At 42.3% G+C, this 23,620-nt stretch overlaps 2 protein-coding genes across 3 annotated transcripts in view; one reads left to right on the plus strand and one right to left on the minus strand.

Annotated features, from left to right (window-relative positions):
- Positions 1-8,986, minus strand: part of g6fl (g6f-like) — a 12,362-nt gene extending 3,376 nt beyond the window's left edge. The window contains exons 1-6 of the mRNA XM_005925160.3: positions 8,793-8,986; positions 7,587-7,919; positions 5,921-6,187; positions 5,578-5,613; positions 4,945-5,277; positions 2,333-2,608 (exon numbers count right to left, since the gene is read on the minus strand). Of these exons, the coding sequence (XP_005925222.1) occupies positions 2,333-2,608; positions 4,945-5,277; positions 5,578-5,613; positions 5,921-6,187; positions 7,587-7,919; positions 8,793-8,865 (1,318 nt within the window). The 5' untranslated portion in view covers positions 8,866-8,986. The remainder of the gene's footprint in view (positions 1-2,332; positions 2,609-4,944; positions 5,278-5,577; positions 5,614-5,920; positions 6,188-7,586; positions 7,920-8,792) is intronic.
- A 2,334-nt stretch (positions 8,987-11,320) lies between these two features.
- The window catches only part of si:ch73-22o12.1 (nectin-2), an 85,638-nt gene continuing 73,338 nt past the window's right edge, over positions 11,321-23,620 (plus strand). The window contains exon 1 of one of the 2 annotated variants that reach the window (XM_014334462.2): positions 11,321-12,101. In XM_014334462.2, coding sequence (XP_014189948.1) covers positions 12,014-12,101 — 88 coding nt within the window. In that variant the 5' untranslated portion in view covers positions 11,321-12,013. The remainder of the gene's footprint in view (positions 12,102-23,620) is intronic. The other variant, XM_005925159.3, reaches the window with a different exon arrangement.

Below are 23,620 nucleotides of genomic sequence, written 5' to 3' on the forward strand. Positions count from 1 at the left end.
CTTTCTTTCTTTCTTTCTTTCTTTCTTTCTTTCTTTCTTTCTTTCTTTCTTTCTTTCTTTCTTTCTTTCTTTCTTTCTTTTTTTCTTTCTTTCTTTCTTTCTTTCTTTCACCTTCCTCTATATCTTTACTATTTCTTTCCCCCATTGCCACTTCTTTACCTCATCTATTTAATCTCAAATGAGGTAGGGAGTGATTTATATTATTGCAATTGTAGGGAGGAGTGCCTGAAGAACTGCTTGAATGCTTTGCAAACGATGGACAAACTGAAGATAGAAAATGACTGCAGAAAATCCCTGACATTTGAAGTATGTTGTGTGCTCCTCAGCACAATAATTGGTTCAATTCTGCATTCTTTGAACTCTGCCACCGGTGAAAGAATTTTGACAGTGCATTGTTATTTTAACTCCTACACCATGCACTCTGCTTGGCTTACATTTCAGTTAATATCCTAAAATTATAAATATAAATATGGGTTGTTTGGTGCACTAAAAACTTGCTTCACTTACTTCCTGCTCAAAGCACAAAAATGATGCTACCCGAGATGTCTTCCAGAGAAAAAAAAAAACAGTTCAGAAACCTTAAACTGTCACTACTTATTGTCACATTATCCATTATTAACCATGATTTGATTTTTTGTGCTATCTTGCACTATTGCTGTGTTTGTGCAGTCTGCCACTTTTCAACAGAAAAAAAATGTAGGTCATCCAACACTCACATTATTTGAATTTTCACTCTGTTTAGTCTAAATTCCCTGTGACATGCTGGAAAAATGCAACGCTTGTCATATTTATTCTATACACAGTTGCAAGAAATAGTTTGAATTCCCAGAATTTATGAGGCGATTACTCATAAAATGTGGTCTTATCTTTATCTAAGTCACAATTATAGACAAATCTGATTAAAAATAATAACAAACACAGAGCTACCAGCTAGAGTGCAGGCTGAAAGTTGCTACACTCTTGAATTTATTAACTTGCTGAACCCCCTTTAACAACAACAATCTCCAGTGGATTTTTTCCTGTGGCTGCTTCTGAAACTTGCGTATCTTTGAGACGCTCTTGTTTCAGTTCATCAGTATTTCAGGGACATCTTGATTGAACAGCCCCCTTCGGGTCAAACCACAACATCTCAGTTGGGTCGAGGTCAGAACTCAGAATTGGTGTGATGTTTGCAGGACGCCCACTCTGAGGGAGAGCAGCTACAGTCCTGATTTTCCTCCACTTGCAGACAGTTTTTCTTGTAAACTCATGAACACCCATGTCTTGAGAGAAATGCTTTTGGAGCCCTTTCTAGCAATATGCACTTCTATGATGTCATCATCATGTGAGAGTTGCTTCAAGCCAGTCTCTCTTGAGAAGAGCAGACTTTGTGTGCATGTATTTAGTAAGAAGAGGCACATCTCCAGCCCACACTTCCAGTCTAACCTGAGCACAGAAGCACCCTAACTTCTCTCAGCCTAGACTTTAAATATTTACTCCGTGTGCTCAATCTGTGCATAAAAAGTGCAACTTCTAGCTACATATTGAGTCAGATTGTGTTTGACTATAAGCATGACTTAGCTTATCATCAGAATATCCAAAAAGTCCAAAAACTTTCTCTTATAACTGTATATGTATCTCAACCTGACCACTCCAATTAGACAAAATCTTGCTGCCTCATCTCTTCTCCTACTCGCCATTCACCCTCCAACGCTCGTTCTTTCCTGTGCATTATTCTTATAGCTTTACCATCACCATGCATCACGATGAGCTCTGGGGGCCTTCAACCCAAGTGATGTATTGGGTTATGGGGAGTGAACTCATCTCTGCTAAGGGATTCATTCAACTGTCACATCCTCCTGTGCTCCTCCACAGCCACCAATACAATAAGCTTGAATTATTTAGTTTTTGTGGGAAGAGATGTCCTAAGGTCTTGTCTTCTTATACTCAGATAGCTGGGTGAGTTTGATGAGAAAAAAAATAGCGTTATATGGCTTTATATTTTCTAGAATAAAATGCAGAGTAGAATATTATCCAATGCATTAAGTTATTCAGCTGGATATTATCACAAAGACTTTTTGTACGGAAGCTTTGACCTGTGACCTCTTTAGCTACATTAAGAAAGCATAACATATGGTATCTGTCATGAGCTTTCGTCTCTGTAAACCCAAGGCTCTCTGGCAGACGAGCTGACCTGGGGTTGGCTTGAATACGCCATAGAACGCTTCGTGCAGCAGATATCCGGGAAGCATCCACATTCATGGTTAATTATTCCCAAGCAGACAGGAAGTCTGCCAGGACTGTTGTGTGTTATATAATAGCGATCCTAAAGAAAATCAGAAAACACACCAACCTTTGGACAAATTCTGCACAACCTTTGGAGACACTGTGATAGCTTGTGTTGCCTGAATGGCCTGCCCATTTTTCAGGTGGAGAACGCAGGTGTAGTTTCCTGCTATGTCAGAGGTGATGGGCAAGGGCAGACTGGTGGTGATGCTGCCAAGGCTGCTGCTTGACATCTTTAGCTTTCGACTCGCGTTGTGATGCTTCCACTCGACTTTTCGGACCTGGGACCGCTCCGAGTAGAGGCAGATCAACTCCATCTTTGAGGAATATTTCTTGATTTTAACTGTGGAGGTGATGCAGAGTGATAAGCGAATGAGTGGAGGGCAGCACGGGAAGAGAACGAGACCAAAGAAATAAAGGGAAGCCAGTAGGAATGATGAGTTACAGAAAAGGCAGTTGCGGGGGGGAACAAGGTGTGTTAAAGGGTAGTGTGTGAATATAGAAAAGGGCAAGGACAGATAGAGAGTAATGAGGTAAAAGGATATGAAAAACAAAGAACAATTCAGAGAAGGGTCAAAATAATATATATTCATTAACTTGATTTGCTGCTAATGCATCGCTTGACTGTGACTGATGTTTAGTGTCTCATCAAAGTGGAATGAGAATCCATCTGGGTGTAATCAAGCTCCACAGACCCCATCCACACACACATAAAAAACACACACATTTCACTCTTGATTAGCGTGATCAGTGTGGGCCACCTACAGCCTTGGTGGGAGGGCAGCAGGTATAATCATGCATAATGATACTTATAATGAGGTGGGGTAAAAATATGTGCATCACATGATTAGTGCATTGGTGGTGCATGGTTGGATGTGTGTGTGTATGGGATGCAGATGTGTAAAGCAGGGTGACAGCGACAGTGACTGATCGGCCGGTCATGTCTGGACAACTGTGATGGATGCCAAGGGGACTGTGATTAGTAAAACCCTCCAAGGCCACCATGACAGGGCATGGTGTATGCGTGCATATTAGCTTTGGTGAATGTGGGTGATAATGTGTGCTTCTGCAAAGTGTGAAAACTCCTCAAGGCACACTCATAAAAATCAACAAGCACTCTGCTTGATTTTTTTTCCTCCTTTAAATATATGAATTGAGCAAATGTTCTTTTTCATGTGTGTAAAGTCAGTGTATTCCTTTAATAATGTAATTTATCAGTGGCTGCAGGAAATTTTCTCTTCCTTTATTCTGCAGTCAGAGTGCATCGTCTGTAGGAACACTGAACTGGGTTAGAGAAAAAGTCGGTGTCTTGCTCAAGGACAATTCCGCAGGAGAAATGACACCTTGACACAGGCCTCCTGGAAGGAAGTCTCTTTTCACTACAGCACTCTTTGAGCCTGCACTGACTTTGCAACTAAGCTGCACATAGTTTAGTTTCACAATTTATATGGTTTTTATTCTATGGTAAGTTCAACACCATTGCCCAGTGTCATTGTGAAATGTATTAGCAGAGGAACAAAAGAGGCATTTATATTAGTTTAGTATAAAGACTTTAAACAAAGTTTGTTTTATTTTTTCCAGTGAAAAAATATCTAAGGTTTGCCAAACAGCCTTAAACATACTCGGACTTATCGTGCAGCAAGCAAAGACGCTGCAATGAGGCTGATTTTATTAACATATTTTAGACTGATCTACGTTGTTAGAATGGGCTTAACCTCACAGTCTAATGCAAACTAGACAGTTCTCAAAAAAAGAGGACCAACTTATTTTGACACTAAAAAGTTTTCCTCCCACATCCAGGGTAACTTAGAACTACGACAAAGATAAAAAACAATGACATTAACTAAAAAAATGGCAGCTAAAATTGTGGTGTAAAAAAGAAGGAGGTTGATTGTCTGGAAAAACTGTAGCTACTTTTTGTGTATTGCTATATTTTGAATTTTTCTGTAACAATATCCTGGTAAATGTGAAATTTTCAAGCCGAAAAAAGATTTGTGTTAATCATCAGTTAGATACTAAGCCAAACAAAGCAAGTTATTTTGATCTATGACGTCACCCCGAGCACAAAAGTGAATAAGCATGTTTCATTTAATGTCAAAGTACTGCTTTAAAAGTGTACAGAAAATGAAAAAATATAATAATAAAAACAGAATAAGTAGGTGGAGAAATATAACAAATGGAGATGCCACCAGCGATTACATGAAAGGTCACTGAATGAATTGATGAGTATGAAAATGATGAGTGAGTCATATGTTATGGCCTTTGCAGGATTTCAGCTCAACACAAAAACATATGGCATACTTTATGATGAAAAGACCAAATAAAACCCATCCATCCACCCATGCATACCTACATATATATACACATACATACATACATCAACTGTTTACAAAGCTTGTAGTAATATATTTTGAAGGCAGCGCTTAAATTCGTCCAGCACATTTAAAAGTCTAAAATCTCTCTAGAATCTGTGTCAAGGAGAATAAAGACAATTTGTCTTTCCATGTATCTCTTTTATCACAGATGCTTGCATAACAGCATCCTTTATGTCATTCTAACACATGTTACACTAAAACCAACAGTCCTAATCTCCAGTGACCCACTGGAGCTGCTCCTATTGTTTTATTCCTTCCAGTCCACCTCTTTCTACTGCCTCCTCCCTCTGACCCCGATCTGTACCTTTCAGCACGCTGAGCGACGTCCTCTGGCTGAAAACGTTGTCATTGAGCAAGACTTCACAGACGTAGAGGCCACCATCTTTCAAGTCAGGAGTAAGCAGAAAGGAAAAGCTCCCAGCCTCTGGGTTGTAGGGTAGACCAGCCATCTGTAGTTTCTCGTTTTGATTAGTCATTAGAGTACCCCTCCAACGGTCGTAATCAAACACCTTTTTCATATTATTTTGATTTCTGGTGTCTGGAGGAACCCAGTGCACCTGCACATAGTCCCCCACAACACCAGGACAGGTTAAGAGGAAGGATGTGTGAGCCTGAATGGCAGTGGAGATCAGAGGACCTGCAGGAAAGGGTGGAGGAGGACAGATATGGAGACATTACTGTCCAAGAAGACACGTGGATGGGGAATTCAGACTTAAAAAGTGGATGCATGAAAAGTGGGGTAGAGAAACTATAAACAGAATAGCAAGAAAGTGGGAAAATGGAGATACAGTAGGGGAAAAAATTCCTTCAACAATAGGGATTACATTCTTATATGCTGAGAGTCACTTCTTCAGCTCTGCTCTTGCATTCTGCTCTGCCTGATTACCAAGCTGCTGACACAGGACTTTCAGACTGCTTGTGTTACAGAGTTACTTACCATGTGTTATATTGGTGAATGAGGCCACTTTGTCAGCTGTGGGGATGGGGTTGGGTGGGGGGCAAAAAGCAAATAATGAATAATACATAAATGTAGCAACTATAATATTCACAGGAGGACTAGCTGGATTTTAGTGCAGATCTACACTCTGCTTTTGAGTCTTGAAACTGGTCTATAAAAGTAAATACTTTGAAGAACTGTAGCTACAAGACTTCTAAATAAATAATGCTGTTGCTGGAGTTTCTGGCATTGATGCCCACTTGCACCATCAATAAAAGCAACAACAAATGCATTCTAGCTCGTAATGCTTCTGCACGGCTTCTCTTCTTCCAGTCAGCCTTACCAGAAACTGTTACATCCACATTGAAAGCAAAGAGACGGCTGCTGCTGTTACCCCGGGGGTAAACCATACAGACATAAGCACCATCATCGTTGTTCAGAACTTGTGGTAGTTTGGCCACAGTGTTGGTCTTTGACTTTTTTTCGCTCTTCAGTGTAATATCACCAGGTCCTGCCCAGGTGACCTTTGTGAAGGCAAAGTCAGGAGTGACGCTGGCAATCAGCCGCAGGGTGCTGTACTGAGGAATGGGTACATCGGGGACGACGCTGACTGGAGATGAGAAAGGAAAGAGTTAATTTGTGCAAATGCACTTAATTCTCCAGCCATTTAAACAAACATTAATTGTGGCAGGCAAAAACAGCCTTTTATTGCTGTATCTGGATGATGTGAGGCTCATTTCGATTGCAAGTAAATTATTTATCTGCTGTGTAACTATCAACATAAATCTAGTGGGTTTTAAAGTCCAGTGTTTCCCTCTGGAATGCAGTGGATTAAAGGTTCAAATAAAACAGTGTAAAGCGAGTTGCAAATATAGGTGCACTACTTGACTTAAGAAGATGTGCCAGATGTTACGAAATAAAAGTGTGGTTGCAGAAAAGATCATTTCCTACATATACTGTTTGCTGTCATTTATAAATCAAGCAAATAATATTCTTTTAGTTATGCAGCATTGTGAAGAAGAACTGTGTATAAAAAAGACATAGAGAGATTTAAAAGAAAAGGAAAGGACAGCATGGAGGAGCCGAAATGCAGAAAAATCAAAAACAACTAAGTTAAAGTCTCCCTACACTAAAAGATTTAGTTGGTATTTCTTCTCCTGGATGTGGGACTCTACAGAATGATGGATGTTCAGAGACACATGAAAGCTCTTCAAGTGGAAAGTTTCTCTGAGTGTACCTAAAATGTATTCTTAAAGATGAGTACCCAGAAGACTGATCTGGGACAGACATCACAACTACTTTGAAAGTCAGTGGTCCAATAGGTAAAATACACTGTTGAAGCCCGGACTCACAAACACTGAGAACAGACTTTTTCAGTGGCAGCTTGTGTCCTGTAGTAACATTTGGAAATTCATCTATCTGTTTTCTTAACTGCTTATCTGCTAGGTGTGGTGGGCTCGAGCCCTCGTCATGGTCTGACAGACCACATTTTTCCTTCCCACTGTCACTCACTAACTGTTTGCTCATGAGGGTCATCTGATTGTGTTATTGTAGGGTCTTTACCTACAATGTAAATTTCCTTGTGGTGACTTGGAGAAATGGTGCTATATAAACAGAACTGAACTGAATTTGGAGGGGGGGAAGGTAAACACAAGGAGAACCCTCACATCCACACCTACAGTTGATTTAGAAGCACCACGAAGATGGAGTACCTGAGAAAACCCCATCCAAACTTCATGTAATCAAGCAGGAGGTTTCAACCTACAGCTTTCTTGCTGTGCTAACCATTGCACTGCCATGCAGCCATGCTGAGAATTCTTGAAAACCGCATTACAAAAATTATTATTTAATGATGAGTGTGTTTAGATCTCAGAAATTACCTGGTGGGGAACTTTAATCATTTATAGATCTGTATAAACACATATGCATACTTTATATATCTGAAAATCTTTGATGACATGTTAGTAGGAGTATCTTTCAAATGCACAATAACGTCTTGTTATTCCTACCTGTAAGGATGACTAAAAGGATAATCTCCTCCTTAAGTATCTTCTCTTGTTGTCGTATCAAGCATGAGTAGAAACCAATGTCTGCTGCTTCAGGCTTTAAAGACAGTGAGAAAACCCCACTGTCTTTAAAGTTAGAGTCAGTCAGTTGCATGGATGGCTTCAAGGCACTTCCAGAGATCCTTTCATTTGTACTGGCTAACATGATCAGTTTCCACTCATTTGTACAAAATAGCTTCACCTTCCAGTTAATGGTCACAGGCCCTCTCACACTTGTGTCATTGCAGATCAAAGTGGTAAGCATTCCTTCTCTGACCACCACAACATTGTTCCAATCTGAAGGAGAATAGACACGTTTGCCATTATAAAAGATTAATTCCTGAAGCTGAAATGCATTGAAAATATAGTCTTGCTTTACTGCTCGAGTTTTTTTAATCTTGTGCGCAAAGGACAGGATTATGTTTTTCAACTCAAGAAATGACTCTACACATGGCCATATGTAGAGTAAAAGCAACTATTACAGTTAATCCTCATCCCTATTTATGAGTAAAAATGATTTAGATGAGTTTAGCTGAGGCTATTATGAGGCTTCTGCTGTTAGAGTCCGTCATACATAATGGTTATCTTTCAAAGTCTTTTTAGCACAGAATTCCTCTCTTTGTTTCCCCAGACGGTACAGTATTTCCTTGTAGTGCTGCTGTGGATGGATAGTAACAAAAAGAACTTTGCACTAAAAAGACTACGGGAGATAACAACTCGATTTATGTAAAACAGACAACTAAAGCTTCACATTTGCTTCAAATGAATTTAAAATGCATTTCAGAAAAACAAATACTGTGGATTTTTCCATCTTATGATAACTGTGGGCATATCAGTGCTGCATAGGATTAAATAGAAAGGTAAACTGGACCAGGTGGCAAAAACGGCAAACAGCAAAAGAAGAGAAGAAAGCTTTTTTCCTTCTTCTTAACTTGGTAAAAGATACAGTAGGTATAGTTTTTTTTTTTTTAAATTGATCCTCTGGGACAACAAAACAAGCCTCGCTAGGTGTGACTCATCATCGTAATTTACATTCAGAGCTGTGAATTCATTAAAGTTTGCACTACAAAAGCTGTAATTGCTGGGAAATGAAGGCAGTGTTTTCAGCATGAATAGTTTCAAGTACAGTTAAAAAATGTGCTTCCAAAAATCACAGAAATCGGTTCGTACCTGTGATGCCGACGCGACAAGAATATACCACAGAGAAGGAAGCAAGAATAAAGGTGAGAAAACCAGCCTCCATCACAGATTTAAAGAAAAGAAAAACCACTCTCACTGCACCAGTTGTCTCTGTCTTTGACACTGTGACCTTTCTTACTCTTCTTCGGAACAGCAAGAAGTATTTTTCTGCATCCTCCAATATTATTGGTTTGCCTGAGTGGCATCTTAACAACTTTGCTGCACATCTTTGAGCCGAACAGGATATGGAGCAACCAGAATGGACATAATCAGCAGGAAAAGACTGTTATTATTCCAGTCATGTATGTGTGCATGGAGCTGATAAAATACATACACGGGCATTACCATAATGTTGGTGTATGATGTTTTACAACACTTCCGAGCTGAACTTCAGGGCAATTAGTAACAGAACTTCTGACCCCAACGCCGAGTTTGACAAAAGGAACGAGCATGTACTCATGTGCGTATCACAATGTGTGTGTGAAACTGAGAAAACGATAAGAATAACAGAAAGTGAGGGATTGAGGGAGATGAAAAAGCGAGAAATAAAGAGCTTGGGTTGGTGTGGGTGCACTGCAACCCCTAGGCTACATGTCTTTACATCCCATAAATGTCTTTAATTAAGCTAAAGGTATTATCAGCTCCTCTGAGCACTATTACAGATTTTTCCATAATTACCATTGGGTGAATGGGGGCGGTGAAGAGAGATAGTGAAAGAGAGAGAGAGAGGGAGAGAAAGTAGATATGTATTGTGGGTGTCTAATGACGGGGAAAGAGAGAAAAAAAATTAAGAGCAGCACGAGGGGGAGAAATGTGGAAGGAGAGGTGCTCAGACAGAATAAAAAAACCCGGGGAGAGAAGAAGTGTGAGAGAGTGTTGCAGGGGAACAGAGACAGTGTGACTTCAAAGAAGCCTGTGGCTGCTGACAAAGAACGTGGTGCTGATCCTGTGGCCCCTCCTCTATGGGTAAATAATCACCATAAGCCTTGGCTCTGTCTAATGAAGCCACTGCCAATGAGCTAATATCTGTTAACTATGGGCTTCATTATCACTGCCACAGACCCCTGGAGAGCATGAGGATGGAGGACGGGATGAATAGCAGAGAGGAGTGAAGGACGAGTGGACAAAGAAAACTGAATTACATGGGAAGAGGGAGAGAGGAAGGGAAGGAAGGAAGGAAGGAAGGAAGGAAGGAAGGAAGGAAGGAAGGAAGGAAGGAAGGAAGGAAGGAAGGAGGGAAGGAGGGAAGGAAGGAAGGAAGGAGAAATTAGGAAGGGGAGGAAAGTGAAGTTTAAATGAAGGGAAGGTGTAAGGGTATGAGATGGTGAGAAAAAAGGAGTTGAGGTACTGTGTAAAGAAAGTGGGTAGTGGCTGTTAAGTGGAAGGTGTGAAGGTCGATTTGGTACGGGTATGAAAAATGGATGAGTGTGGGAAGGAAAAGGAATGAAACCCTCCATTTGGTGGCGACTTTCTTTAAAGCTCCTATTCTCCCATGAATGCATAAGATTTAGCAGCAGCAGTGCAGGTATGGGTGGTCTTCGCTCACTTCCCATGACTGTGCTGGTCTTCTAACACTGTGCTACAGAGCCAGGAGGCAGAATTAATTCCTTTTTAGGAAAAGAAGTCTAAAAGAAAAATATACTTTACAGCTGTTTTTTCAGGTGTGCACACCATTGCTTGACCTCTGATCACTATCAGCGTCTTCAGAATTTGCATCTCAGTAATAGTCTGGAAATAAGAAGCTTGAGGGGAACTGAGAAAAGGAAGAGAACGGCAGGAAGAAGGCAACATGGTTTAAACTGTGGGACTTACGGAGATGTAATTACATTGGCTGTAAAACACTTGGGTATAGGGATTAGACCTAAACCAGATAATGCCATTGCTATGCTAGTGTGCACCCTGCTTCAGAGGAAAATAGGGCAAAATGAATTGGAAGTTATTCCGTAGAAGAAAAAAATCTCATCAACAATGAGTGTGCTGGAGTCTGCAAATAGATACATGAGAAGCTGTTTCCTTGTGATTTGATTTTTGTGGCTGCCACTGGTTTCGTATTTTGTCGTTCATTAATGAATGCTTATTGATTTTGGCATCTGCTGTTCTGGGGTTTATATGAGCTAATGTCACGTCTGTGCGCGGAAGCAGACAGCAGAGGGCGTAAGCATCATCTGCTTTATTTCATCATGACTCGGAGGAATTGTGTAAGCTAACTTTATGTTGTTGTTGTTTTGTTTTCTGGCGTGTTTTTTTTTTAAATATAGTTTTAGGTTGTAAGTCACTTTTCTGTTGCAACAATTAGTAGTCTACACAAATTGCTGGTGAGATTATTTTACTTGGCAGCGCCCTAAAATTGGAAGTGGGTCGTGAAAACCGTATCATCCTGATGCTTTTGAAGGAATAAATCTCCCCCTCAAAGTGAAGCACATAAATTTTGTGACTCTGTTCTTTACGCACCAGCTCCACTGCGCATCTGCCCGTCAAAGAAGAGAGATCACTCCTCTGGTGTCTTTCCTCCCATTTTCTTCTTTGGTACAGTTCATCATCGGGGGTCTGTGAACAGCGGGTGCTGTGTGGTGAACAGATTGGAAAGCTCCATGAGGCAAATCTGTGATATTGGGCTGTACAAATAAATTCGCCTTGACTTAAAACCTGCTGCGTAGTTTGGATGGTATCTAGGTGCAGGTTGTATTCCAGGGAAAAATTCTTTCAGCAATTTCAACAAGTTGTTCTCTGAGCCCCCCCGCCTGCCATTGCTAATCTTAATTGTTTTTTTCGGAGGGGGGTGGAAAGGATAAGGACTGTGACGCCTGATGACATCACCTCAGTCACACACGCAGTTCGAGAGCCGCGCGCTCACACGCAGGAAATAGTTGTTGGAGCAGAGAGAGAGAGAGAGAGAGAAAGAGAAAGAAAGCAGCAGTTCTTCACATCCTGAACACCGGCGGAGAGGAACTATTCACCTGTGCGCTGCCAGGACGAATTCACAAGGATTTCCATTCATTTTTAGCCCATTTTGCTTTAAAGACGAACGAGGGACACTTCAAACAAGAATCTCTGTCGGACTCTTGACCTGTCCTGTAACCAAACAAGTTCTTATTCTTTGAGTGAGATTTTACTCCGAAGTTGACCTTTATTTGAAGTTTTTTTTTCTTCTCAAAGCCCTATTTATTTCGGCGATCCTTCGTTCCTGGGGTTTTAGCGGACCGTAATCAACCATGGCGAGACATGACTCCCGAATCTGGCCTGAATGCACAAAAATGATAGGACTGCTCTGCTTGGTTTCGTCGATACTTCTACAGCACGGTAAGAAAAGATCACTTATAACAAGTCAGTGGTGTCCAGCTCATTGCCGACACCGTCTTGTTTTCCGTCTTCTTCTTCTCCGAGCTTGAATAATTTAGGAGAAGACCAATTTAAACCTGACTACCACCTGTCAGGGCGGTGACGGGCGAAGAAAATCCAGCAGGTGATTTCCTTGCTTTCTGTACAGGCGACGCTTTAACTCGTCGGATTTTCTCTGAGTTTTGACTATACTAACGCCAAGTGCGGTGATCAGAGAGATAACTCTTTATTTTAATTATTTCTCTCAGAGGTTTTGATTGTAAACCAGGCCCATCGGTCTTTGACCCGAGTTTCGGTCGGTGACTCAACGCCATGTTTAGTTTCCCTAAGGTGTGGCTCTGTGGAGCAAGGTGTTGAGGCGAGGTGCCTTCTGCGCTTCATTGGTGACTTCCCCTCTTTAAACCCAGGCGCTGTTTCAGTCTATCCTTCGTACTCCTTTTCCCACCTTAAAGCCCATTTCATCCCCACAGCCCCCTCCCTGTTCCTTTTCATTCCTGTATCCACGCATTGACGAAAACTGGTCTGGTAACAGCTCTTAATGTACACTGAAACTGACAGAGGGGGCAAGAACTGGATGGCCCGCTCTGGCTAATATCTAGATGGAACTTGCGCATGATTTTCTTTCAGTGTACCGCTTGGATTTTTTAAAAATGTAATCTGGCGTCTATTACTTTAAGCAAAGTGACTGGCCACGCCTGCTCGCGTTAATAATTCAGCTGTTTTCCAGTCTGCTTGAGCTCAGGTAGCGTACAGGTACCGCGACCGTAGGGCTCCCCAAAAATATTCCTGGTATGCACTTAACCTATTAGCATATGAATATGTTGCAGGAAACCAGTTCAACATTCTCGCTGCCTTTCCTCACTAGACCGGGTATTTTGTTGTTCTTTTTTCCTGTAATTGGGGCAGGAATGTAGGACTAGATCTAAAGTCCTGGCACAGCTACAGTATACATTTTCAATAGTTAGCGGGTTGTGGTGTTTTTTAATTGCAGTTTTTGAGTTATTCATGCAGTGGACCTTTTTTGTCCGATTTCATTTTACAGAACATGAAGTGCTCTTAGTGGAGGGAGAAAAGTGGAGAAAACAAAACAAAAGGCTTTACATATTTATGAGTGAGGACAAAAGCAAGGCATTCCCTGTGCAGGCACCAACGTGGCTTTTTCTTTCCATTTTTAGTATTTTTTTTTTCGCTTTTTTCAAAAGGGACTTCTGTCTGACTTCCTTTTGGTTAATATGCTATGGGGAACTGAAACTTTTTACTGGTCTCCTTTTGCATTTTTTTTTACCTTCACTTTTCCCTCTAGAGGTTTGACAGCAACCACTTACCTCCACTTCTCCAGCTTCAATCTGGGAGCGAAAGAAGTTCATTAATTTTCTGCAAAGTTTTCAATTTAACACGGCCCAGCTTTAATGTAAAAACCTATCCAATTCAATATTGAATTGGATAGGTTTTTAATTATGTTGGCTTCTGTAATATTTCTGAGTTCAGCAGACAAGTGGCCTGCCAGTTTAAGCTCTGAAATTGAACTATAATACCAACCCCGACCCCCAAGATCACCACGAACCATGGATGTGGGTCAGAAAGGCTTTGGCCCATTACCAAGGAGATGTTTTTATTGGAAGAACGGTGGGCTTACGTGAGGGGGAGTGTTTTTTTTTTGTTTTGTTTTTTTTAAAGTGGGGGAGTATGAGGCTGTGGGAGTATTGTCTTTATGGCTGAGTAAGCTGCGTGTTTGCAGGGGGTGGCTGGCTGGGCGCCCGAGAAACCGGTGGGCATGCAGGGTCAGGGCTGGGGGAAGAGACTCTGTCCTTCTCCGCTCACAAATAAGCCATTGTTGTTGTGTTTTTTAATCTTTTGTATACCTGAAAGCATTCAGAAAAGTATGCAAAGCCGTTCTTGACGACTCTCCTCAGATTCAAGCAAAAACAGGTGGCTTTTCAGCGGCCCGCTGCTTTTGTGCGTTGGATTGATGTGGCTGAGTTTCTGGATTGGCTGGAAAACGCAACAGGCAGCAACTGATTAAGACAGGCGACGCCCTGGCTACCCTCTTTCCCACCGTCATTTGAAATCTCTCCCCCTCCCTCCCACCAAGCATGCGCTCCCTCCCCCACCGCTGCTGTCCACTACATACAGAGGCCTTGTTCTTGTCTCCGTCTGTTTTTTTTCTGCTGTCTTTTATTCTTTCCTGTCCAGAGCTTTTGTGTGGGTGATGGTAGTGATTGGGTTATTCAGATGGCCTCCCTCGCTCCCCCCGCCTCTCTTCGAACTCAAGGCCGTGCTGTTTATGACAGGAACAACATGCAGCCAGACAGGACAATAAACCACATGACCTTACCATAGCCTGTCATGACTGTAGGATTTCAGAGCTGTATTCTTTTTACAGCTACAATCACACCAGCTAATATGATTATGCAGTAGAATATCAAAGTACTGAAAAAACCACAGCATTTTCACAATCATTAACTGCCCACCCTGTTCAGTCACACACAGACACACACACACACAGATGTACTTAGCGTGGATACTGATTGACTCGAATGTACTGATCTTTCTTTTGGCAGTCCTCGGTGTGCAATAGTTCAGACTATTAGGTCTAACAGTTCCCCTCCACATGGTGTGAAACAGTGTATTCCTGCCAAGTCTGGAACAATTCATCATCACAACAGAGGAAGAGCACTAGACTCTGTCTATTAAGAGGAATGTAATTGATGGATCATGAGAGGAGGTTTTTTTTTCTTTTCTTTTCAATGCTAATAAAGGGGAAGAAAAAAGTAAGTCCTTAGTATCTCATTAGTCTCAGTGGAGCGAGGAGTTTTCAGTCTGGCTTTAGTTTTTTGTGTTAATGGCTGTTGAGGTTTGGTCCTATCATTATGTAAATGAGCTGTCCTCACCCTTTTGCACCAGCACCGTAAATGTCAGAAGGATTTTGAAAAGGTCAGGTGTGTGCTTCTGTACGTGTGAAAGAAAATCTCGTCCCGACTGTGATATGTGCTGGTAAAAACACACACACATGCACGCACACACATACTCGCTGAGGGTTCCTGTTTAAATGACACATCAATAACGTCTTCCTCTCGCTTATGGTCGCCATTAAAGGTTTGTTGATTCAGACATAAAAGTGTTCTTGAATATATGGCTTAATGGAGACATGAGAGTGATGCCAATTCATTGTATTTCCCTTTATACGTGGGCAGTGTTTGGCAAATGTGTCCCAATTAATTTCGAATAACAAAATTGTGAAATGATTGAAGCTTTGGCATTTCACCAGATGAGCCTAATGATTTAGACAGCTTTTTAATACTACTTGTTATTTTTTTTCCAGGTGCAGGACTTGGTAATATTTAATGGTCGCTCAGAAATGAAGCACCACTTATCCCACTATAAAATTGTGACAAATGTGAAGCTTTTTAACTGACGTATTGAAAACATTTTAGCACAAGGCACTTTTCATTTTAAAACCAATATGGTAGCTAAATTGATTAAATTGTTGATCCTTGACATTTTACCGGATTTTAGGTATACAGCTATTTTGATAAATCAGGTTTTAGTGAGATTACTTTGCTCCATAGAGTTTTCATTACCAGTGACCACAGACACAAAAGATCCATCAAGTTTATTGTTGACTTGGCAAATATTATTAGACTGGATGGATGGAGCGGAGCAGAGGGGGTCGATGTGCGCCAGCCGCTGCATCTTGTTGTGTTTTAGGCCACATAGTATACCACAGAGGCAGGCACAGATACGTGTGCACATTTAGCTGGTGATGCATGGGCGATGTAACCTGAGGCTGCACTGTAAGTCAGATGACATTCCAATAATAGGGCGGAGGCGACACATCACAGAATGACACTGCATGTGTGTATTACTGTTTGTTTCAGGAAGGCAAGTGTTATCCTCATCAGCAACCCTGTTATCTTCTACAGACATCAGATGTGAGGAGTTCCTTTTTTTCCCCAACTCCATGCTCATTTAATTGACTGCCTTAAACGAGGCTTATCCTGCAACTTGTAATAATGATAGTGGGTTTCCTGTGACAAGAGAGCCAAAGCCAGCAGCTCTGCGTCTGAAGTCCCTCCCTGCTCTCTTCCGTTGACTTGTACATGCTGGGTGGATGGAGGTCACACTGGGAGCCCCCAGCCGGCATGTTTGTGTTTGGCTCTGAGAGTTGCCAGACGGCTGAAGTCAGTCCCATCTGATCCAAAGGAAAATGAGCAGAAATCCTTCTTTTGGAAGGAATGCCAAACGTTATTAATATGCATGGTGCAGCTAAGGGGTTTCTAAAAACACAACTGTGCTGGGGTCGATGATATTCTTGGCGCAGGTGTTGGGTTTAACTCCTATCTACATCAAATCTGCGTGCATGTGCACACGCACCGATTAAGGTTCGACGCAAGATACCGTTCCATAATGTACCCTGCCCACCCACATGCTTCTACATAATGGAGACTTTTAAGACTGTAGCGTTTGCTGAAGTTGCATGCCAGGAGCTTATCTTGTATACAGTGGGATTTTTTTTGTTTTTTGTTTTTTTTTCCAGTCACACACACATTTCCACACCATTAGTCAAGATACCTTCTGCCAAATCTGCATTTTCCTATCTGCGTTTTCCTGACAAACCCCAGATGGAATTTAGGGGGATGCAGGTCAAACCCATTCCAGCTCAGCCGACGTAGAGAATGAGCGGTAATTCCAATTGAAGATCCATTGAAAGGCAGCCAAACTCTTTAAAATGAAATCCTCTTAATTAACTAGGCTTGGGAGATGGGTGTCTCTGTGACCCTGCTGTAGAAAAAATCAGAGGATGAGCAGCGGAGGCAGAGCGGTGAGTGGGAGGGTTGAGGTTGTCGACATTTTCAAATTCCACACCGCAGCGTCTTGGCAGAGGTGCTGGAGGAGGATTGCAGAAAACTGTGTGAGGGAGTGAACCAGGGAGGCCAGGAATTATCAGCTCATTTGTAATTTAGTCGCACCTCCCTCCCCTCTTCTTCTCTCTCACGCTCTCAAAGCATTAGGCACATATTTAATAACTAAAGAGCCTTCATTGCAGACAGTAAAGGACTACCTCCACTAACCTTTCTCTTTTTATTATTGTTTCCTGGCCTGTAACCTCCCTCTGTCATCCTTCTCCTCTTTCTTCTGTCTTTGTCACATCCTTTTTATTTCTAAAACCATCCCCATAGTGCACTCAGCAGATCTCTGTGCAGCTAAGCACCGAGGCCCTTGACTGCGTCCTCCTCACAGTGTCCCTATATACTTGTGCGCACGCACACACACTCTCCTGCTCATTAGCAGTCACCTTAATGTGTCTAAATGGAGTTTGTGAGGTGGAAGGTGGTTTGCGTTATCGATCTGGTATTGAATGGTGGATGATGCAGTGCCCTTATGTGATATTGAAAACATTTAGGGCTTGCACTGTCGACACGGCCGTACCTTGAAACATCTCTCCCTTTGTTCCTCAGCTAATCCCTCCGCGTGTCCTCTCTGCCCCCAGTTTGCGAAATGTCGAGCCGGTTTTGTTGGCAGTACTGCCCGCGTGTCCCCCTTCACAGATTTCCCCAGCTCCAGCAGCACGCGTTACAAGCATGCTGCATTTAGTTCCTTTTGTTACCTGTCTGCACACCGCTTTTAATACACACAAACGCAGACGTGTTGCGTCCTCATCGCATCTGACTTTGACAAGGTCATGTCCAATTCACAGAAGGAAATTGAATTTGTTGCGACAGGGTCTTGTCAAGGCTCTGGTAGCCGGGCACAGAGTCGTGCTCCTCAAAAACCGTGTCTGCACACCGACTGCTTTCAATTCAGTCAGCTTTCCCTCGTGATCCTGCTAGTCTTATCAGAGCAACACAGTAAAAATTACACGGCGTAATGTGAAAATGTAGTATTCTCGCACAGATTGGATCTCGGAAGTATGAGATAAGAAAACTGATTTTGCTATTGCAGAGACGATGCACAAACAGGTTTTATTTTACTTATTTATTTATTTCACTGAAAGCGTGTGAAGCGTGCTCTTGTGTTTCGCAAGGCGAGCGGTCGTTTCCACAGTCCTGCGGTTCGATCTCGTCGCTGATATCTACTGTTTCACTTATTGGTTTAAAAATGTACAGCCACGCTACGCTGATAAACGAGCAGCAGTCTCGTCATTAGTCCCCAGAGCCTTGAAACGGCAGCTTTTAAATCCTCCCCTGAAGCAAACATCACATTAAGGTCAAATGGAGGCAGCAGGTTTATTCAGTTATCAACCCAGTGTTTTGTCAACAGGGTGTGCCAGGGTTTGCTTGTTTGTCGCTCCTTAGGGAGAGCAGGTCCTCCTTCATTGAAGTGATTTGTCTCATTCATCTGCTAAACTGATTGCCTGCTCTCTAATCGGCCACTTGCCCCCCCTCCTGTCACATTTGTGCCTTTACTTCCACTCCTCCATCTTGACTCATTCTTCCCCTGCTCTTTCTGCCTTCTTTGTTCACGTCCTCTCCTAATGCACCAACTTCCTCCTTTCTGTAATTTGGCCCGCATAATTGATCCATCTGCTCAGCAAACTGCTGTGCCTTACTGTATCTCTTTTTTTCCCCCCCCTCTTCTCTCATCCTGTTTTTTGTTCTCCTCCACTTTGTTTCTTAGTCATTAATCCCCCCTTTTCCTTCTGTAATTGGAATGTCTGTTACTTTCCTCTATCCTCTTAGGCTTTCTATCTTTCTCTTTCTCTTCTGTAGCTCTCATGCCGTCTCTGTCCCACCGTCCAATTCCCCAGTTGTCTCTTCCACCTATGTCAGGCCTGGAGTTTCTGCTTAAGCCTATCCAAACTGCCTTTGCTACTTTCCTCCTTCTTACTCTCATTTGCTCCTCGTGTCTCTCGCTCTACTTTCTTCTCATACTTCCTTAACAACCCCAACCCTCCCTACAGACATTTGTAATGCAGGCATCTGTACCTTCCTTCCCCTCCTAACGAGTGCTTCTCCTCTCTCTCTCTCGTTCTTTCTTTTTTCCTTCTTGCACACATCAATCATCCGTTCTCTCTCATGCACTCCTCTCCTCCTTTCTCCTCTAATGGCGACAACACCACCTCCTCAACCCTAGTGGGCATTTTTTTTGAAGGTTAAGTTGCTGTGACACTTTTTACAGTGCGCCGCCCCACCTCACCCTTCCTCTTATTATCTCACCCTCCTCTCCCTTGCCCAGCCTGCAGAACGACAATCAGCACCACGTCCTCGCGCGACCACAAACACACACGCAGAGCACGAAAACAGTGCGTGCTTCGTACACACACGAGTGCTGAGGGATGTTGGGCTGATTTGATGGTTGAATCACTTGATTACTGTACAGAGGACAGAAAAGGAGAACTGACACAACAAAGTCAACGGAGCGAGAGCTGAGAATGAAGCGAGTTGGTGAGACGGCGAAATGGAAACAGATGCAGGATTTTATTTCATTTCAGCAGAACTAACCTGTCGTGCAATGCTAGGATCAGGATGACGGTGTCCACTCCCCTGCTGCTAGATGCTGTCACACACTCGTCTCCCCCGCAGGCGGTGACTAGGCTGGTAATATAGCTTGACTCATCTAACAAGAATCTCACACTGAGGCTGAAATGGGATTATGTCTCAAGAGTTAATTCCCAGAGGAAAAAAAAACCGTAATACTGTCCGAAACTTCAGCAGAAAATTTGCTTTTTTTTTTCTTCTTCTGAAACTTTGTGCAATTTTTATTTTTTTTTTGTATGTGTGGGAGAAGCGAAACACTCTGAATATTTTAAAATAAAAAACAATCCGGTTCATTTGTTTTCCCCAGTACATCTTGCTGCTTATTTACCGTGAACGCTTTCATTTTATTCACACATTTAAAACTTTTTACTAAAAAAGACTAAGATGTGCTGAACCTTCGCGGCATCGAAATGGAAATGTAGCATAAAAGGATCCACACAGTGACCGTGGCGTGTGACGTCGTTGGTCTTGAACTTTTCTTTGTCATGACAGCCCCCCCTACCCCCGCTTCCACTGTTGCTGCTCCTGCTACCATTACCGCTGTTAAGCTCTTATTAATTACTTCTAGATGCGTGATAGGGCGTTAAAGAGAGCAGATGCCATAAAAGAGCAGCAGATCTGTGCATAAATGTAAACACAGACATAGTAGGAGGATTAACTGCCAGCAATGGCAGAGCAATGGGATTTCTTCACCACTTTAGCTAAGCTACTACCTACTAGATATGCAAGTCAAGATTGTGGCAAAACACAATTTTGGATACCTGTTTATCTATTTTTAAAAAAGCTTTTGGTGTTGCTACGTGACGCATTTGTGCAAATATAGAAAGAAAGGGCTTCATAATGTGTGCAAGTAATGACACGATACTGTGTGCAGCTGTGGGGGTTAATACTGGTGTGGTGAAAATTGTAATGTTTAAAGATTTTTCAGGTAAAGTGAAAATGCACCACAGTTTATTTCATAGGATCTCGTCAGTTTCACACACTTTTCACGCAGCTACTTTAAATTGTGAATGAGGTGCTTTTCAAGACCGATGTTTTATTGGTCTCTCGTTAGTAATTTTGTTGTCATTTTCCTAAACGAAATATTGTTGGGTTTGGACTGTTGATGAGGCAAAACAGGTTATGAAGATGTCACCATATTATTTTTCCCATTATGTTTGGACATTTTAAAAAATCTAGGAAAATGATCACTGGACAAAAATCCGTGTCTGTAATTAACAATAGATAAATATAGTGAAGAACTCAGTGTTGTCGGAGCAGTATATTCACATTTGTGTTTCCTGCTTTCAAATAATGGAAACATCTTGGGTCAGGAGTCTTGTTTGACAACATTTTAAGTGCTTCTTAAGCGTGCGTTTGCACAAAAACAGTTCAACATTGAACCCCGGGATGATGGTTTTTAGTCCAGGCAGTCGGCTGGCTGATGCTAGACAAAGTGATGCACTCGGTGTTACTGCAAACAGAGACAGCATTGTTCTTAGCCAAGCTTAGAGACCCTCCTCCTCCTTCCTTTCAGCCTCCATTCCTTCTAATCCAGGTGAACTGAGGGAGATCATTGAAAAGGCCATCCATTGTCCCCCTTCCCCTTCTCTTCACTTTCTCCCTCCACACCACACCTGTATCAATGGACAGAGCTGCTTTTCAGTAGTGGCCCTAGAGGGAAAGTGGCTCTGTAACAAGAGATGATTGCATAGTTTCTCTTGAAATGGAAGCTGACGGAGGGGCTTTTTTGTTGTGTGGATGGAGCACTGTGGTGCCTTTTAACAAGTTTTCTTTGTACGTAAGGTGTTGGTGCGCTTTTCATACAGAAAGTTGGATGTTTGCTATGTGCAAACACATGTTTGTGCCATCCATGTATCATGCACTTGCTTGTTACTTGGCCACTTGCTGCTTTGGCTTTCTGTCTTGGCCTCTTTAGGAAGAGCCGGATAGGGGTGGGGAGGCGAGGGGGTATCTTCTCTTCTCGTCACCGGGGTCCTCTGGGTGTGTGCTTGCTCCCTCAGGATGCTGGAAGCCATCTCCTGAATAGTCTTCCTTTTTAGAAGCTTTTAAAGGAAACACTTTCTCCGTTTATTTCTGTCCTTTTTTTTCCCTTCTCGCTTCTTCCCAGTTTGCTCTTCTTGCAACAAGCTTGCGGCTGATTTGTTCACCAGTGATTCATGAATTTATTTTTTTTTCCTCTGGCACAGCAGAGTCATGCGGTGTACGTGTGTGTGTGCGCGCGTGTGCGTGTGAGGAGGGTGTGCTGGGTCTGAGCGACAGAAGAAGACTGAATGCTGGGGGGGAAAGGTAGAGAAGGATTGTGCTGTGATGCCAGCCGCGATTAGAGCAGTAGCACTCGCCATTTAAGCACACATTTAAATAGACACAGCCTCGGGAAGATGGGGGGGCGAGGTGAGGAAAGGTTCCTCTGCTTGTGTAAACTAACACAAGTGTTCGCAATTGTTCTTGTTTTTTAATAGGAGACCCTCAGGCTCCTCCTACTAACTTTCTCTTGTTCTTTTGTTTGTCTCCTTTTCCTCCACAGTCTCCTTCTCCAGTGAATTCCTTTCTTTTTACACAGAATTGCTTTATCTGGGATGGATTATTAATGTCCTCCATTGATGTTTTTCCTCTGTGCCTCCCTCCGCTCTCGCCCGTCTTCGCATTCTTTTCCGTGACTCCATCTTGTGTGTCCGCTGATTTGGCTGTCGTCCCTGTGTCAGTCAGTCCCCCCCCTCCTCCTTCCAGTTTATCTCTCCTCCTCATTCCTTCCTGATGACTTTGTCCTCTCTCCCTTCCTCATCACCTCAGTCAATTGTGTTTGCTTCCTGCCTCCTTACAGTTTCCTCACTTCTCTTCATTTTACAGCTGTTCGCTATCTAACCCTCCCTCCCGCATGTCTCCTTTCCTTTACATTCTCTAAACCTAACTTGGCCTGCTTGCCTCTACTTTGACTGTCCTACTTTGATTTCCTCAGCTCTTCCCCCAGCTCCTCCTCCCTCTCTGTTGTTTATTTACATAGATGGAGGTAGGGCTGTCAGGATGGATTGATGGATGACGAGAGGCCATGGGTGAGAGGATCCTCTGGGTTTGATGGACGCTCTTGTCACTCAGGATAATACTTACAGAATTGGCTGGTTCGTTATTGTAAAAGTCCTTCCATGGAAGACTTGGCATCTATATTAAGACAACCTGGGCTGCTCATCCTGGTATCCGTTCAGTATCAGTAGATCTAACATGATTACAATATTGTGGACTTAAGGGCCTCACCAGCTAAAAGTAAACCATTTTTTAAGACTCATATTAGCATTTTTGAACATCTCCATTGACAAAGGCTCTCAGCTGCACTGTGCGTCTGCCCTTTTAAAAAGCTCGTCCCTTGTAGATGACATAATTATGCAGTGTCAACGTGTGACAAGCTGAGCCATTAGAAGAATTAATATGTGCAGCGTAGGAGGGAGTCTGTCCACGGTCTTCTAATGCTCACAGCCACTCAGTCCCCTCTACTCATCTTGAAACCATCAGTGTAGAGGCAGTTATCTCAGGAGCCATCAAAGCTAATGTTACTGTCTTTTTGGCCCAGTATCTGGTTTTAAGACTCATAGTGGACTCATAACACAGTATTACATTAATATGTCACGAATAATAAATGCACTGTAGTTTTAAATTCTGACTCTGGGGTTAATTGGTCTTAAAATAATACCTTATTGACTGTGATATGATAGTCGTGCCAGACTGATTGTATTGAATGTTAGACTTGATTTCTGTGGGACAGGGATTGATTTTAATGTCATATAATGGTTGGATTACATATAATTTTTTTTTTTTTTTTTTTTTTTTTTTTAGTATTGCTCACTATGTTATATATTATCTCTTTAATTATGGATTTTTTTTCATCATTTCTGAGGATTTTTATTGGGGGAAAATGAAGACGCTCTTCATAAACAGCTATGAACACAAAGCTTTTATTTCATTGTTTTCTGCACCGTTACTGTACATGAAGTTGCAGTTACAATGGAG

Source organism: Haplochromis burtoni, unplaced genomic scaffold, assembly GCF_018398535.1.
Source record: "Haplochromis burtoni strain Fernald_Lab_line unplaced genomic scaffold, NCSU_Asbu1 Contig_80, whole genome shotgun sequence".
In the NCBI taxonomy this organism is placed as follows: Eukaryota; Metazoa; Chordata; class Actinopteri; order Cichliformes; family Cichlidae; genus Haplochromis; species Haplochromis burtoni.